The 18,555-nt window shown below is 40.6% G+C and overlaps 1 protein-coding gene across 1 annotated transcript; it reads right to left on the minus strand.

The window, feature by feature from the left end:
- Window positions 1-1,640: 1,640 nt before the first annotated feature.
- On the minus strand, window positions 1,641-17,582 carry slc7a9 (solute carrier family 7 member 9). The gene is made up of 13 exons (XM_054732166.2): window positions 17,436-17,582; window positions 15,726-15,829; window positions 14,440-14,587; window positions 13,267-13,509; window positions 10,681-10,806; window positions 10,482-10,581; window positions 9,586-9,630; window positions 9,319-9,442; window positions 8,757-8,860; window positions 8,548-8,644; window positions 8,286-8,435; window positions 8,022-8,196; window positions 1,641-5,121 (listed from the first exon to the last, which is right to left on the minus strand). Coding segments are annotated over exons 1-13 (1,479 nt in total). The 5' UTR covers window positions 17,437-17,582; the 3' UTR covers window positions 1,641-5,059.
- Between the last annotated feature and the right edge of the window lie 973 nt (window positions 17,583-18,555).

Here is an 18,555-nt window from a genome sequence, read left to right on the forward strand (position 1 = left end):
GAGTCAAGATGGGTGAGTCCATGAATGTTAAGTGACAGTGTAACGTAGAGCTCTGGCTTTTCAAGTCTTTCACTGTCTAGTTTCTTCCAGAAGCTAAATGTAGGAAATTATTTTCAAGTTCGGCCTGCATGACAAATACACAGTGACTGATTATAATAAGAAATAATCATTAAAAAATGGTTTGAACTACACCTTAAGGTCAGAGGTCTTTGATACTGTTTTTATTAGATACAACATAAAAATTGACAAAAAAGGCCCAATTAACTAATTTTCCTTTTTCCATCAATGCTATAGCACATATGCCTGCTTCTAATTTCATTCATAAAATACAATTTACTAGTTAATTAAAATAAATATTTTTAAAAAGTGGCTTCATCTCTATTGTGATTGCTTCCAGTGGAGACCACCTAATATTTAGGTATTCTACTGACATCTGGTGGTTACATTCAGAAGCTGACGAAGTTCAGTTATTCTAATTGAGAAAATACTGACACACATTTATACGTACCGTATGACCTGTTTAATTTCAAGTGGTTGTCAGCCAAAATGTACTTCAAAGAAAATAGAATAAAGTATTTATTTTCATTGTCTTTTATTTTCTCTATAACTGGTTTGTATTTCTGCAAGTCTCTTGGTTTGTAGTCATATTGTGCAAATGTGAGCGTTGATTCACTGGTGCAGACAGCAGCTCTTGATACCGCTGGATCTGTAATGTTCCTCAAAGAGCCTTTTGAATGCTGGTTATTAGATCTTCCAGGGCAACATATTTTTTGTTGCCATGGTTATGAGAGGTATCGCAGTTACAGGGTCATAATAAATTATCTACCCCCACCCTCCTTGTACAGATTTCTTTTGCTTTTTTGTCACAAAATGTTTCAGATCAGCACATTTCAATATCAAAGATAACCCGAGTAAATAAAAATGCTGTTTCTAAATGATTATTTTCTTTAAAAATGAGAAAAAGGCTGTCCAATCCAAACTTGGCCCTGTATGAAAAATTAGCCAACCACAGAACTTCATACTGGGTTGTAACACCCTTGGTGACATCAACTGCAGTTCCTGTACTAACTGGTAATGGATCTCTCTTATTGCTGTGGACGGGTATGATATTTTCAGCATTGATTTTGGCTTGTGAATGAACAGATTAATAGCAATAAAAAAGTCAAAGTTGTTTATCTTCAGATGACAATTTACATTTAGAACTAGGTGATTATTTTTCATAAACCACGACTAGATGGGGAGATCCAATGTCTTCTTTGTACACAAAACTAACACTTTTGATGCACAACAAATGTAACACAACAAACAAAATAGCTTAGCAGGATTGAGATACACAGCATCATTGACATTTTCACTTGAGTACAAGAGGACATAAAGGAATATTCAGCACATAGTGCATTATCAGCTGAAACCTCATGTACTGTATGCCATTCCTTAATGCATTTTAAAAATATACCATGTCCCTTTGTTCAAGTGTGAAACTGTGCATTGCAGGGGCTTAACAGCTCTATTGCAATTTGAGTGTGTGACAAAATATTTTTTTTAAAAAGTGGTGCAATTTGATTTCAGTTGTCATTACTGTAGCTTAAAGTGTGCGTTTAATGTAGCGCAACATTCGCATGACATGATGGAAATCAAACTGGCTATTCTTTTTTTTTTATTTAACCTTTATTTAACCAGGAAAGAGACCCACTGAGGTTAAGAACCTCTTTTACAAGGGTGTCCTGGCCAAGAGGCAGCAAAAAATACAAACAGTTACAACGTAATGACAATGATAAAACACTCAATCATTAAAAGCAGTTACAAGTTACTAATGCAGTCTCTGAAGCTTTCAGTTTGGTTTTAAAGGCATTTAGTGAAACCTGCTCAGTCATTTTCCAGGTTTTCTGCAGCTGGTTCCAAGCAGAAGGAGCAGAGCAGGCGAAGGCTCTCTTTCCTAACCGTGTGCGAGCAAAAGGAACAGAAAGTAGCAACTGATCGTTAGACCTTAAAGAATAGGAATCAACCTTTTTTCGTGTGATTAAAGTGCAAATATAAGGAGGTAACAATCCAAACACTGCCTTTTAAATAAAAACATACCAATGATTTTGTCTTCTTATTGCCAATGACGGCCATTTCACTCGTGAATATAATTCACAGTGATGTGTTATGGCTCTACAGTTTGTGATGAATCTCAGAGACGCATGGTAAACAGAGTCCAGTTTTTGTAGCACAGTTAAAGAAGCATTCATATATATAAGATCACCAAAATCTAGTACAGATAAAAAGGTAGTAGTGACAAGTTGCTTTTTTCCATAAAAAGAAAAACACAACTTATTACGGAAGTAGAGACCCAGCTTTAGTTTTAATTTTTTCACCAGTTTGTCTATATGAGATTTAAAGGTAAGGGAGTTATCTATCCAAACACCTAGGTACTTATACTCATGGACCATCTCTATGACTTTCCCTTCCAATGTGATTAGTTTAGGAACAATATTCGGTATTTGTCTATTTGTAAAAAACGTCAACTTAGTCTTCTCAGCATTAAGGGTTAGCTTTAGCTGATGCAATGAGTGCTGGACTAAGTCAAATGCTTTCTGCAAGGATTCAACAACCTGAGAAAGTGATGTTCCAAAACAATAGATGATCGTATCATCTGCATAGAAATGGATATTAGCATCTTTAATATTTTGGCCCAAGTCATTGATGTACAAAATAAATAGGAGGGGCCCCAGGACTGAGCCCTGGGGCACCCCCCTCTGGACAGCCCCAAAATCAGAGCAAAGATCCTCGCATTTAACACACTGTGTCCTGTTAGTCAGGTAATTTGAGAACCATGCTACTGAGTGTTCTGACAACCCAAGGCTTATTAATCTGTTTATTAAAATAGCATGGTCAACGGTATCAAAAGCTTTAGATAGGTCTATGAACAGTGAGGCACAAAACTGTTTCCTATCAAGTACTACTATAATATCATTAACCACCTTCATAACAGCTGTAGTAGTGCTGTACCCTTTTCTAAAACCTGATTGACATTTCGAGAGGATGTCATTAATAGACAAAAACTCTTTTAGCTGAACACTGACAAGTGACTCCATTATCTTGGAAAGCACGCTTAAATTTGATATTGGCCTATAATTTGTCAAAACTGCTGGATCTCCTCCTTTTAATAATGGTAAAACATATGCTGACTTCCACTGTGATGGAATTTCTTTGGAGTTAATTGAAAGATTAAAAAGAATTGAAAGTGGCTCTGCCACATAATCCTCTGCCATCTTTAAAAAATAAGGTTCCATAAAATCAGGTCCAGGTGGCTTTCTGTGATCTATGCTTTTTAAAGCTTTATGAACTTCATGCACTGTAAAAGGTTTAAAGTTAAAAGGAGCTCCAGAAAAATCTGGGGGTATTATGCCATATTTTATCAAAGGGGTTCCTACAAAATTAAACAGGGAACCCACCGAAAGAAAATGTTCGTTAAAACAATTTAAGATTTCGAGTCTGTTATAAACTGGAACTGAATCTCTAAGAACAAATGTAGGAAGAGCCTGAGAGATCTTTTCCACAGCAAAAGACATGATCACTTTCCAGAATCTCTGAGGATCTTTAAGATTTTCTGTGGTGACTGATAGAAAATATTCAGATTTTGCCTTTTTGATCAGAGAAGTACATTTATTTCTCAGCTGCCTGAAAACAGACCAGTCAGTAGTCAACTCTGTTGTTCTTGCCTTGTCCCAAGCTCTATTTCGTTCATGTATCATGTTTGCCAATTCTGGTGAAAACCAAGGATTTTCACGGCCCTTAATCCTACATTTTTTTAATGGAACATGTCGATTTACAATTTGCATAAAACTTTCTCTAAAAAAAGTCCAAGCCAACTCCACGTCTGGCAATAAATCTATATCTCCCCATTTCACTGCTGATAAATCATGATGAAAAGCTTGTTCATTAAAATGTTTAAGATTCCTCTTACAAATTATACGTGGCTTACATTTTGGTATCTTGACATCCTTACATACTGCAACAACACAATGATCGCTAAGATCTGTAAATTTGACTATTTTTATTTATCACTTTTTAATACTTTTTAAAACCCCGCGGACACCCTGAACTAATAGCGCCATTGTCCACCTTGTTTAACTCTTGACAGTGTTGAATAGTACTGACCTCCGTGGGGGGCAAGCCTGGCAAAAGACACAAGGTGCAATCCTAGCGCTGGTTTGCTCTAAGTAAACACAACTAGCCTGGGCTCAGACTGGTTCGCTCCCAGACAATGTAGCAGGCCCAGGCTCGGTTCAATTTGCTCCAGGAGATGTAAGAATCCAAGGCTCGTGTTGACTCGCTACAACAGCAAACAGCAAACCCAAGCTGATCCACCCCAGGAGAACACAGCAGGCTTAGGCCTGGTAACTCCAATTGGATGTCTGAAGGCTCAGGCTGTGTGGTTCCAGATGAGTGAAGCAGTTACAGACCTGTAAGCTTCAGAATGATGTAGCAGGCCTTGGCTTGAGTGGGTTTACTCCAGGTGAACACAGCTGACCTAAGCTGGTCACCTTTGGAAGGAGATGGCAGGCACAGGCCCGGAATTAAAGATGGGTGTGGTAACCCAAACTCAAACCAGTTTGCTCTATGAGAGTGTAATTGGTTCAAATTTCAGTCAGATAGAAGGCTAAAAGCTTGTTCTAGCCCAGCCAGTTTGCTTCAGAGAGACTTTTGTCTGCTATAAAATCTTGTTAAAATATATAGGATAAAAAGTCCTTAAAAACTGGTGAACTCAGACAAACATTTCACATACAAAGGAGGTGCTGCCATCTTGGATTCTGTGTGTCTGTCAACCTTGTTACTATATCCTTTGGTTTTCTGGCATATAAATAAGAATTCTAACCCTAATCATGTCTATTTTCTTTTGTATTCTAAGTTTCACTCAAAAGTAAATTATAGCTTTAGTTTTGGGATCAAGTTTTGTTTTTTAAAAACAATGACGCTCTGATTTCCGATGATATCTTAGCATCTTATTATCACACAGAGACCGCCAAAGTAAGACTAGAAATCTTCAAGACTTAGCAGAGCAGGATGTCCCTTCTCATTCGTTCTTCTCAGGAGGAACTACCTCCATCAGGAGCTGGAGATGCATAGTGATGGGTCCTATGGGGAAATGGAGAACAGAGCATTGGTACTTGAGTTGTTGGTTCACCATTTTCACCTAATATAATGTAATATAATATAATATATTTAATATAATATAATATATTTAATATAACATAATATAATATAATATAAAATAATTACTTTGACTTCATTATATTCACATCTTATTTCTAGTCACATACACTGTAAAAAAAATAAAATATAAATAATAAACAAAAGAAACCAGAGGCTGAAGCTGCTGAAATTTCTCCGTAAAATAACAGGCAACACATTTTCTTCTTTTGATGTTAAACAGTTTCTACACTAAAATACTGCCTGCTGAAATTGCTAAAATTCCTCCGCAAAATACTTTAAAGGTGTGGTTTAGTTGTTTATTCAATACATTTGCAGTGTTCTCTAGTGTAAATCAATCAAGTCATTAAAAAAATCCTATGATGCTCCTGTTTAATCAATTTCCCTCTGGGATTAATAAAGTATTTTTGAATTTGAATTGAATTTGTTCTGAGATGCAGAAGCTTGCTGGTGCAGAAGTGGGCTGAAAACAGCATGAATTACTTATTATTCTTAATGACATGCACACACCTCGCTTCTGATTGGCTAACAGAACACGTTCAGCCATGTTGCAAAGTCACTATCACCAAGACACTCTCCTCTCTCTCTCTCCGTAGTACAAAACATTTTCTTAAAAGCCTTCCTTTGGGTGGTTGTGAGCCAAGATGGGCAAGGCCATTAATGTTACAGACTGTGAGAACTTTCTGTCTTTCTTTGTGAACAAGTCAATAAGGTTAGATCTAGCATCTCTCCTTCAGCCTTATCGCTGCCTCTCCCGACTCCAACCAGGCCCATCATCCTAGATAGCTTTGCTCCTGTTTCTTTGCCTGAGTTAACCAAACTAGTTAACTCTATGAAGACCTCTGCATTCCCCCTCAACATCTTACCCTCATCTTTGTTTAAAAGTGCTAAACAGTCCATCGGTCCCAGCGTGCTTTCTTTAATTAATGCTTCTCTGGTCTCTGGTCAGGTCCCTGCTTACTTTAAGAACGCTGTAATCCACCCGCTTCTTAAAAAACCGAGTCTCGACCCCTCTCTCCATAGCAGCTTCAGACCCATCTCTAAACTTCCGTTCATCTGCAAGATCTTGGAAAAGGTTGTGGCTAAACAACTCACAGCTGCTCTTGATGAACATAACATCTATGATAGCTTCCAGTCAGGTTTTCGTAGAGCTCATTCTACTGAAACAGCTCTTCTTAGGGTCTCTAATGACCTTCTGACTCACCGTGATGCAGGGGACTGTTCTGTTCTGGTACTGCTGGACCTGACTGCAGCCTTTGACACTGTTGACCATCACCTGCTACTGGAGAGGCTGAGAGACTGGGTAGGGATCTGCTCTGGAGTGGTTCTCCTCTCATCTTTCTGAGCGCTCCTTTTCTGTGGCCGTCTCCAAGTTTAGGTCCTCCACCACCTCCCTTACCCATGGTGTCCCACAAGGTTCTGTGCTGGGGCCTCTGCTCTTCCTCCTCTATCTGCTTCTTCTTCAGCACACCCTGAGCTCGTTCAAAGGAATCTCCTACCATCTTTATGCAGATGACATCCAACTGTACATCTCCTTTAAGCCCCATGAGATGTCTAAGCTGCAGCTGTTACACACCTGCTTAGACTCTATCAAAACCTGGATGGCTGGGAGTTTTCTTCAGCTGAATGAAGATAAGACTGAGATCCTCATCTGTGCCCCAGACAAGCTGGTTCCCAAAGTCTGAGACTCTCTTGGTCACCTTGCTTCTCACACCAAACCTTCTGTCAGGAATCTTGGCGTGACCTTTGACCCAGCTCTCACCCTGGATTCTCATGTCAGTTCTCTTGTTCGCTCTTCCTTCTTCCATCTCAGGAACATTGCTAAGCTGAGTCCCGTTCTGTCCCGCTCTGAACTTGAGACAGTTATCCACACCTTCATCTCCTCACGCTTAGACTACTGTAACTCTCTTTTCACGTGTCTGAGCAGAACCTCCCTGAACCGTCTGCAGGTGGTTAAGAATGCCTGTGCTCGGCTTCTGATCAAGTCCTCCAAACACACCCACATCACCCCGCTTCTCCTCCAGCTTCACTGGCTGCCAGTCAACTTCAGGGTTCATTTCAAGATCCTGGTTCTGGTCTATAGGGCCTTACATGGACAAGCACCATCTTACATTGGTGATCTTCTTAGTCCCTACACCCCCAGCAGGTCCCTGAGGTCCAATGATCAAAGCCTACTGGTTGTGCAGCACCAGGCTAAAGACCAAAGGTGACAGATCATTTGCTGCTGTGGGCCCCAGACTCTGGAACTCTCTCCCCCTGAGCCTGAGATCAGTGGACTCAGTGGTCTCCTTTAAAAAGCAGCTGAAGACTCACTTGTTCAAGCTGGCTTTTGTATGACCTTCTTCACCACTCTCTCTTTATTCTGCTCTCCCCACCTATTCCACCTTCCTCAGGATCCACTGATTTCCCTCTTTCCTGTTCTCTCTCTCTCTTTCTTAACATTTTTTATCACAATTGTCTCTTTTTGCTCATTTTAAAAATATTTTTAGACATTTTCTAAATGCTTTTTATATTTTTACATTTTTTGTTTTTGTGAAGTGCCTCGTGATTTTTATCTTGAGAGGCGCTTTCTTCTAATTCTTCTTCTGCAAATTCACAGTGTGACATAGATATGTGAGAACTTTCAAATCCTAGCGTTTCACCGTCTATTTTCTATCAGAAGCTAACACATGAGGTAGGTGTAGGAGACTGCTTTCATGTTCAGCCTGCATGAAAAACTCAAAGTGACTGATTATAATCAGAAATAATAATTAAAAATGTTTTTTCAGTCAATCACACCTTTAATGATAAAATAATCATTATAATATTTTGAGAAGGGAACATACTCATGAAACTGCGTGCCCAGTTTACTTTCCAATATACAAACGGGAAGTAAAGGAGGAGTCCGCTGAAGATGAAGATGGTGCAGTAAAGGTACTCCAGCTCGGGTTTATCAATGATAGGTGCCAAGACCAGGTAGCATGACACCAGAACCATGAGAACAGCAAGTACAATCGGCACCTTCACATGGTAAGACACACAGAAAGGAAGCTGTTTGGTGTATTTGATGCTGAGAGATGTTTGCCTCTAAAAAGCCTCGAGCGCCTCACCTTTACAGGTCTATCGAGTTTCTTCCTGGTGAAGCGCATTACTATGAGAGCCAGAGCTGTTAGACCATAAAACGCCCACTGAGCAAAACTGAAGTAATTAATGAGTGTGTTAATGTCTGCAGGGATGATGTAAAAAATAGCTAGAACACCCTAAAACAGAGAGAAACCACACAGTTAGATATTTTGTTTCACGCCAACAAAAATGTGCTCGATGGGAATCAGGAAGTTGATTTTGCGACGCCTAAAAATGTTGGGAACTCACGTTAAATAAAAGCGCTGGTGATGGAGTGCATCGCCTCAGGCTAATGTAGGATAAGATCTTTACCATGTGACCTTCTCTGCCAGATACATAAGCCAGCCTACAGAGAAAAGATGATGAAAATGTAATTTTGCCATTTTTGCTCAATTGTTGCGCTCAGTTTTTTTTCTTTTCTTTCACATACAGAGTCATGTGAGAATGTATCCTATTACCTTCCAGCAGTGAAGCAGCTTCCGTTGGCAGATCCAAACGTTGAGAAGACAACAAAGAGAGGGACGATCCAAGACAGAGGGTAAAGTACTCGGTCTCCAAAAGTCTATGGAGGCAGAAAAAAATGCTTCAGCAAAGACAAATGAGTGGAACACATGAGCCGTTACTGTTTTAATCTACATCTCTAATGATGAAAAGAAAAAAATTGAACTTGAAGAGCTTATTTTGGAAAGTTATCATTAATACAAGGACATAATTTTCACTTTAGAAGTGGGGGGGACACGGGGGGGGGGGGGGTATCTTTACAGTATGTTCTAATGGGAAACGGGCTTCAACACAAACGGTTGTTTTCCGCTTGGTCCTAGAGCTCAACCAGTGTCAATTTAATATAGAGTAATATTGTTTTGGGATGGTAAAAAGTGCAGGGGTCAAAACTTGACTTTGGAAAAAGTGGGGGCGACATGTCCCCCCCCTGCCCCCCCCAAAATTACGTCCATGCATTAATACCTTTTAAAATTTAACTATATTCCATACGGATAAATTATTACATCAGTGACTCCTCACCACGGCAACAGCTGGAGACACCAGGAGCTCAGTGGGGGTCATGACGGTGAAGTAAGCAACGTTGACCAACACGTAGCAGACGGTCACCAAAGGGATGCCGATGATGATCGCCAGCGGCAGATTTCTGAGACATCATTAAAACCATATGTTGTGCTGTGAGTCTCTCGTGGATGGTGTAATTAAGTTGCATGTAGAAAATTATTAAGCCAATTTGTATTTTTAAGTATTCCCTAAACTAAATATATCAGGTAACGTTCATTATGTTACCTGAATGGGTCCTTCAGCTCCTCTGTGATAAAATTTAGCTGATTCCTGAGGGGGGGGAAAAAGAGATTTGTTTCCAACAATTAATAGATTAAATCTTCAGAAGACCTAACTCCTCAATTAAACTTGATTTTCATTAGTATGAACTAAAATATTTACTGGTGACGCTTTGTCACTGTAGATGAAGTACCAATCCATCTAAACACCTCCACATGGGCAGGACCTCGACCGTGATCTGGAGAAGGCATTCTACCTTGGTCGAGATCAAGACCGTGGTCACAGATTTGTAGGTGCTGATCTTCATCCTGGCCATTAACACTCACGAGCTGCCCCAGTGTAAGCTGGAGGTTACGGCCAATAAAACAGACCCCCCCCCCCCCCCCCCCCCCCCCCAACACCTCTGCTGCGCCTAGAAATCCTGTCCATAAAAGCTCTGACACTGATCATACAAGGTAGCAGCCCATGTCAAGGGACTCGGTACCCCATACATCTGGAGTGCCAACTAAAGAAATCCCAGAGTAACACAATTGAACACCTTGTCCAAGTCAACAAAACGCACATAGACTGGATGGGCGAACCCCCACACACCCTCCAGGACCGCATGGGTATAGAGCAGGTCCAGTGTTCTACAGCCAGGATGAAAACCTGAATCCGAGGTTCGACTATCCAACGGCCGCTTCTCTCAGAATTCTACACCCTAACAGTAATTTAAACTTTCAAAAAAATTCCCTGCAGATTTTGCAAAACATTTTAGAAAATTTGTGCCAGATGAACAAATATGCTCAGTGTCATAATGAATGAAACATTACTAATTAAAGCTGCAATGCTTTTGAGTTTTCATTAGCAACACATAAACTGCTTTGAGTACCACCGTTTCATCATCATACAGAATCTGTTACCATCCATCATAAGCCCAGAGCCCATTGTAGAATGCAAGTCCAATTGCTCCAACAGATGCTGATGAGCCTTCAAAGGCATTTGTCAAGTTTTCTGTGTTTCCTGGATCAAATATATGCAATAAACAAGGTTAAGGATAAATATTCTGAAGAAATTCTGTGTCAAATGAGAAGTATTGTGAGAGTAGAAGAGGGGGTCCACCTTGCGCCAGTAGAACGATGCCAGCTGCCACAATGACAATGATGATGACAAGTTTGGCTGCTGTGAAAAAATTCTGCACGTAGCTCGCTAGTTTGACGCTCAGGCAATTGACAATGACGATTATGACTGAGGGGAAACAAGACATTGAAGTTTGTGATTACAAAAACCCTACGTGAAGTTTATGGTGCATCAAAAATCTTAACACATCTGTTTTACTTGTCTATTAACACATACAATAAAATCATTAATTGGCAAATGGCCTGTATTTGATATAGCGCCTTCTAGAGTCCTGGAACCCCCCCAAGGTGCTTTACAACATAGTCAGTCATTCACCCATTCACATGCTGGTATGGATGAGCTACAATGTAGCCACAGCTGCCCTGGGGCGCACTGAAAGAGGTGAGGCTGCCGAGCACTGGCGCCACCGGTCCCTCTGACCGCCGCCAGCAGGCAAGGGGGGTTAAGTGTCTTGCCCAAGGACACAATGACAGCGATAAACTGAGCGAGGCTCGAACCTGCAACCTTCTGATTACGGAGCAAGCACTTAAAGCTGCTTTCCGGAGTTTTCCCCTTTCAGGAATGATGTGTGATTTTTCAGAAATCCGTAAAAGCCATCGTCTCGTCATGTACTGTGATAAAATGTAAGCAATGTGTCTTTTTTAATTTTTTTGCTAAGCATGCCCCCCGCTCCGCAGAGCCCCATTCAATAGGAAACTGAGCGCCGACCAGAGCTAACTAGTGTTAGACTACCGCTTATTTGCTTCAAATTTAAGGAATACCTCAGTTGATGCAGAGTTGATAAACTTTTCACAGACAAGTAAGTCTCTAAAATATAAATATATGAAAACACAACATGACATGAGAATATTACTCGTAAAACAACGTGTTTTAGCTCCGTTTGTCGGCTAAGAAGCACATTTATGAACAGAAACGTGAAGTTGCGATATTAAACAAGCAGAGGAATAGACTTTTTGTGTGATATGCTTGTCAGCCACTAGATGGTGCCATTAGATAAAAGAAATTCTCCGGAAAGAAGCTTTAACTCCTGTGCCACCGTCACCCCTAAGTTTCAACATTTTTGTAATAAATGTCTACAATCAGCCCATTCCCATTATAAGAGTTCTGGGACATTTCTGAGAGAGGGAAGGTGACAGGGAAAATGTAATAGCCTAGCCCTCACAGCCATGTGTCCATACAAAATCAGCCCTTTCAGGACGTTGTCATCAGCTTATCACAACCATTGCAGTGATGTCACTGATCTAAAAGTTCAGTCAAAGCACAGCAGTCCATTTGGGGATCAGGGAGAGTGGCTGTAGGACATGAAAAGGTTCAGTCAATGATCAGAAGAAACAGACTTTATCTGTTCTATTAATGTCATTTCCCAATGAGTTACAACCAATCAGCAAGAGTAAGTAAGTAAGTAAGTAAGTAAAAGTTTATTTATATAGCGCCTTTCACAGATATAAATCACAAAGCGCTGTACAACATGATAAAGATCAGGGCAAATACCTCTAACCAATAAAAACATCTGAAAAACAATAGCAGTGATAAACATAGAAAATTAAATCATGGATATAAACAAAGTGAAGGTGTGAACCCGAACAAAGCCATCATTCTGAAACATTTATGGAGGGAACGCCTGGATGAAAAGGTGAGTTTTTAGATGATTTTTAAAGGCCTCTACAGTGTTAGAGAGACGGAGATTTGAAGGTAGACTGTTCCAAAGTCTGGGTGCAATAGACTGAAAGGCCCTGTCCCCTTTGGTTTTCAGTCTGGTTCGAGGAACAGCCAGGAGGTTTTCAGATGTGGATCTAAGGTTCCGAGAGGTGGTGTGTGGGGATAAAAGCTCAGATAGGTAGCTTGGAGCCTGGTTGTTAAGAGCTCTATAGGTCAGGACTAAAACTTTAAACTGAATTCTATATTCTACCGGGAGCCAGTGGAGGGACTGTAAAACTGGGGTGATGTGAGCTCGTCTGCTGGATTTGGTTAGGAGTATGGCTGCTGCATTTTGGATGGCTTGAAGGCGTGAGAGGGAGGTTTTGCTGAGACCAGTAAAAAGAGCGTTACAGTAGTCTAAGCGTGATGACACAAGTTAGCCACAAGTCCCGCCCAGCGACTCTACCGGGATAATTTAGAGTTCATGTCCCAAAACAGGCTGGTTCCTGAAATGGCCCGGAAACTGGTCCTTTCTGGCTGGCCCTGTGAAATGGAGACATGCGCATCCTGGGATGGTCCTGTAAAATTACCCAGAAGTTCCGATTGTAAAAATGGGCCTTTTAGTAAAACATATCCAATCTGTTTAAGATCATCAAGTTAAAATTATTGATGTGCAACAAAATTGAGAATTTTAAGGCTAAGATTATATTAAGCCAATGTTCTTTTTCATTGGTGCATTGCTCAAAAATGACTAAATATGGACATCTCAGTAAAAGTCCGAGTATAAAATAAAAAATAGTAGTGCTGATCTATGTCAGCAGACTGCCATCTAGAAATGGGGCCTACATCAGACCAAGGGCCACACTTCGGACATGCCTGATCCAATGATATAAACAAAGACAGCCCATCTGCTTTTATATGCACACTTACCTATAGCAGCTGCTGAGAGGCATTTGATAACCAGAGTAGGAGGAGTGCAGCCTGGGTAGAACGGAGCAGAGGCATATTCTGCAAAGCTCAGAGTAATGATAGCGAAGGAGGATGGCTTCAGAACCATGATGGTGGTCCAGGAGTAAAGGTAGGCCAAGAGGGAGCCAAAGGCCTCCATTAAATAAGGGTACTCCCCTCCTGATTTGGTGATCATGGTACCGAGTTCAGCATAGCACAATGCACCTGTGTACACATAGAAAATTAACCCATGCATCAAAAAGTATTATTATTATTGTTGTTGTTGTTGTTATTGTTGTTGTTTGGCTGGACATATTCTGAAAGGCATTTTTGATGATCTTTAAGTAGCCGTGTTCCCAGGACATAGCGAAATTTTATCAATTTTAGCAAGCCACAAACACCGAACAGCTACACGTAGTGCAACACTGAAAACAGGAAATGATGCAAAAGCGCCTTACTGCAAATACTGCCACCTACAGGGATCTTCTCTAATTACACAAGCTGTGCAAATACAAAATATCTCTGTGTAAATAAATACCCAAGACATTTAAAGATGGTGGAGATGATTTTGCAGCTACCCATCCAGCTTACAAACAGTTTTTTGTTGTTGTCCCCATACACATTAACGTTTACCATCCTGAAACTGAAGGACAAAGTCCGGTGCAATAATCTTCTGGGAAATGTACACACTAAACATTAAACAGTATGAGGAAATGAAAAGATTGCATCATCCTTACAATAATTAACATGGTGCTGTCCTAAAAAGTGGATAAAATATTAAGCCGTTTTTACAAAACAATGCTGTCAATTTGCTGCGACGCAGTGGCGCCATCTTGAAGCCTCAGATCGTTTATGAGTGGTCAGACCGTGGCGGTAATGTGGTGCAATGTCCTTTTTACAAAAGATTAGGCGACAACAGCGTAACGAGAGTGGTCCCTGCACTGCTGCAGACTTCCGTTTCTCTTGGCCATAACTTGCTTTTTATTGCAAAATTCATGTCATAATATTTTGATTATGTAATGGCTACCAGCATGACTCTCCTCACACTTCTCTATGGAACAGACACTTCCCGTTTCTTGTGTTTTTTGTTTTATATTTTTATTATTTATATTAAAATCAAAGCATGATAATCCTGATGCAGATTGCAGTTCTCACCCAGAGTGGCTAACACTCCACAGGCAGTCCAGATGAGGAGGCAAGGTCCCACAGCTCCCGAGTAGAGCAAAACAGATTTAGGGGAAATGAAGATCCCAGATCCAATCATCGTTCCCACAATTAGAGAAATGCCGCTCATCAGGCCAACCTGGGTGCATTTAAAACAAAATGACAGAGAAAGTTTACTCTTTATTCTGCTGAGTTGATGTTTTGTAAGACAGGAGACTGAAGATTGTTTGGCCACGAGAGGATGTTAAACCTGAAGCAGATTTCATCACACAAAGGACTCTTACTGGATCATACTCCATAAACTTAGCTTGGCCCTGCTGCAACCCCCAGAATCCACACAGCCTTCAACACCTTCCTGGAACCTAATTCTTGTGCATTTATTGCTCAAAAACATTATTCTGCTGACCTTGTGCCTTGTAAGATGAAGATTATAATGTTTTTCATAGCCTCATTGTTTTTTTAGGGGGGGGGGGGGGGGCGTATTGTGGACCTGGGACCATGTTGTGTCCCCTTGGTGAATATTAATATGCTCAGAATGAGGGATACATATTATCCTGATTTACCTGGGGATACTGAAACTACACCAATTCACTTTACTCAGATCTTTAACTTGTGGTCAAACCAGCTTGGAGAAGTGTCCAACATCAAACCTTGTCTTGCTTTACACAATCTTACTCTCTCACTGAACAAATCTCACCGCGTGGATTCAACACGATTTGACTACCCCAAAATGTCAAGTGAAACACAGATTGATGACTTTTGTCAGACTTAAGAGTCCTTGAGATGGATACCCTGAGTTGTAACTGCCTTCTGTAATTTTGTACATAACATGTCTGTGTAACTGAAAACATTTGTAACTGTAACTTTTGCTGCCTCTTGGCCAGGACTCCCTTGAAAGTGAGGTTTTTGATCTCAATGGGACCTTCCTGGTTAAATAAATAATAAATAAATAAATAGATTGATTGTTTAACAGAGATTTTCAAAAGCATGAGAATCATTAATACTTTACCAAAATGATCACATTTATCTTATTCTAGCAACACTTCTCAGTACTTTAGTTTGTCTAAGGGCTCGAGAAGCTTAGAGGGCCTTGGCGGCGCTGCTGACTGGATGATTGCACAGTTAATTTGCAGAGACGCTTGTCACTGTACTGCCTGGTACTCGGCTCCACCTCCCCTTTTTGTTAAATGTAAGGATAAAGGGTTTCTGTGGTGTGAACATCTAACAAAGCTCTTTCTCTCTGAACAACTTAGACAAACTAAAGGTGACACACTTACATTTTTGTGAAGAACTGTTGCCTTTTCTGAGCTCTTATCTTTGGCGTGACTGGTGGAGCCATTCTGCGACTCCCTCCTGTGGTTGCGTGCTTCCTTCTCAGCCACTTGGAAAGGAAAATAAAAACCATTCATGTTAACTTTTATGATTTCACTCATCTTTGCTATCAAAGTTCATCATACATGACCTGTCAGGTTAAGCTCCTGCGCCCAGCCTAACTTAACATTGAAGTGTGCCGAGATATTTTAAAAGTTCTCAAAAGACTCTTAATAACACTGGCAATCCTTTGTAAATGCGCTTTTTAACTACCCAAGAGATGCATCTTTAGTCTCAGAGACAAACAATCTGAGCTTCATTAGGGGCCGTCTAGAGGTGTGGACTCGAGTCGCATGACTTGGACTCGAGTCAGACTTGAGTCATTATTTTTATGACTTCTGATTTGACTTGATAAATTTTATAAAGACTTGCGACTTGAATCGACTTGCATCTGTTGACTTGAGCATATTTGATATTTTAGCACAAAAGTGACCCGACATGAACAAAAATCATAAATCATTCTTGGCTCTGGGTTTGATCTTGTACAGCTAACTGCAGCAGCACTTTGTTAATAATCAGTTTCAGTAGCACGTTCTGCTTGTTTGAGCAAATAAATGAAGCTTTAAGCCGGGGGGACCCTGTGATGTTAGTTCCTTAACAGGCCCAAAAAAAACCTCATACTACAGAAGAAATAGTAAAAATCCCCAACAAATAATCAGCAAACTCAGCACTACAAGGCTCTCTGAAACTAATTTTACCATTAATACCATTTTTACAATTTTTCGAGGAATAAGCCTCAAAATAGGTCTAGGGCTTAAGGGAAGCTTTATTTCTGGAATGTATTTATTATCATTGTCAATAAATTGAAGTTGGACAGATGACTTGAATATGACTTGAAAATTCAAAGTTTAGGACTTGGACTTGACTTGGACCTTGTGCCTTGCAAAGCAGTGACTTGGTCACACCTCTGGCCGTCTCACACTCTCAGTGAAGCAGCTCAGGCAAAGTCAGACAGGCTTAACTTTCACTAAAGGGCCGAGGAACAAAAACCCGGCTAAAAGACTCTGTTGATTAGGGGAGATTTTAACTTTACACAGACAGCTTTCGATCCCAGAGAGTCAGAAAATGTTAGTCTGGAGAGTTAAGTTCAGGTTATAAGCCCCGAGACTTGTCCCTTAGAGACTTGGGGCTACCTTGGGCATTGTTCTAAGAGACCTATCACTCTACTTGGACTTGAAACGTGATTTGGCTCTCAAAATCTTTCAACTTGACAATAATGGGGTTCTCAAAGACTTGAGATTTGACTTGAAATTGTTCCTGCACACTTGCCTCGCCTCCTTAAATAGTTAAGACTCAAACTGGCCCTGAAAGACTTGGATTTGCATCCTAAAGATTTGAGAATCGACTTTAACATAAAAAATTTGAACATCTTTTCTTCAAATTAACTCACACTTTGCACATTTAACTTTCCCTTTTTCTCTGAATGCCATGATCATAGAAGTCTTGTTCAATGACAGCTAAGACATAATGATGGTAATGCAATCCTCACGAGACAGCAGGATAATTTTTAACTTTGTGTGGTGTTAATATATCATCAAACAGGTGTGTGGGGGGGAAGATAGTGGAATTCAGGAATTATCGTTGTAAAGGCTAGCCAAAATAAAAAATGTACTTACTTCTAGCTGGGAAATGAACCAATTTAGTGAAAATCCATTAATTTCCAGTGGTGTGTTATAACAAGCCCACGTGAGTACACAGATGATGCTACACCAAGTGAAGGTGAGAACAGCGGGGACGTTTGATCCAAGTGAAAACCAGGAGCTCCAAAAGCCAGGACTCAGTCCTTTGATGGGAGGTTCCTGCATCCGATTGGTCATCCTGAAGAGCTCTGGGTAAAAAAGGGGGTTGGCTCAAAGATGGAAGTGATCAAAGTGAGAAGCCAATGCAACAAGGTTTGTTTTTGGCTACAGCACAGGTATACACTCGAAATACTTGTTATTCTATTCCATGTTTCTGATTCATCAGTTTAATGTAAATGCAGAAATAAAACTGAGATGCTGGCAGTTGTCGAGCTGGCGTGTTTTCTTGTTCAGGTAATTCCTAAAAGAATGCTGCAGCAGCCACAATATGAAGCCAAAGCAATCCTTTTTCTTTTGTGTTTGTTTTAACTCCAAAACTCTTTAAAACTTCCTTCCCTCTGAGCTCACCTTGCCAGGCTTCCTTCACAAAGCCCTTCTTCATAAAGATATACGACACCACGCGCGTGTGTGTGTGTGTGTGTGTGTGTGTGTGTGTGTGTGTGTGTGTGTGTGTGTGTGTGTGTGTGTGTGTGTGTGTGTGTGTGTGTGTGTGTGTGTGTGTGTGTGTGTGTGTGTGTGTGTGTGTGTGTGTGTGTGTGTGTGCCACATCGCCCTTTTACTCTGGCCCTCCTTTTCATCTCTTTTTATAGGAGTCAGAAGCAGAATATGATACTGTAATGTCCCTCTTGTTTCCTCACAAGAACATCTTTTCTCCAGACGGCAACAGATTATTCCTTCAGAGATTACCCCCCCCCCACACACACACACACACACACACACACACACACCCACCACCACCCGCCGCCCACACAAGATCCTTAATTATGCACGTTTCATCATCTAAAAGAATCAAGCAGTCTAATCACAGTAAACATTCTGAAATGCAACTCCTTTTGATGGTCCTGAAACTCATTTCCTTTTACAAAGCTTGTGGGAGAATTGGAGCAGTTGCCACATAGTTAGACATAGTTGTAATCTGCTAGAACAAGAACACTTT

Source organism: Nothobranchius furzeri, chromosome 9 (genome assembly GCF_043380555.1).
Source record: "Nothobranchius furzeri strain GRZ-AD chromosome 9, NfurGRZ-RIMD1, whole genome shotgun sequence".
Taxonomy (NCBI): domain Eukaryota; kingdom Metazoa; phylum Chordata; class Actinopteri; order Cyprinodontiformes; family Nothobranchiidae; genus Nothobranchius; species Nothobranchius furzeri.

Excerpts from the sequence above, each read along its gene's own strand:
- slc7a9 (XM_054732166.2), bottom strand. Across the intron at positions 10,582-10,680 it reads CATCGTTCTACTGGCGCAAG|GAAACACAGAAAACTTGACA; the intron begins GTGGACCCCCTC and ends TATTTGATCCAG. Across the intron at positions 8,645-8,756 it reads AGCTGCTTCACTGCTGGAAG|GCTGGCTTATGTATCTGGCA; the intron begins GTAATAGGATAC and ends TTTTCTCTGTAG.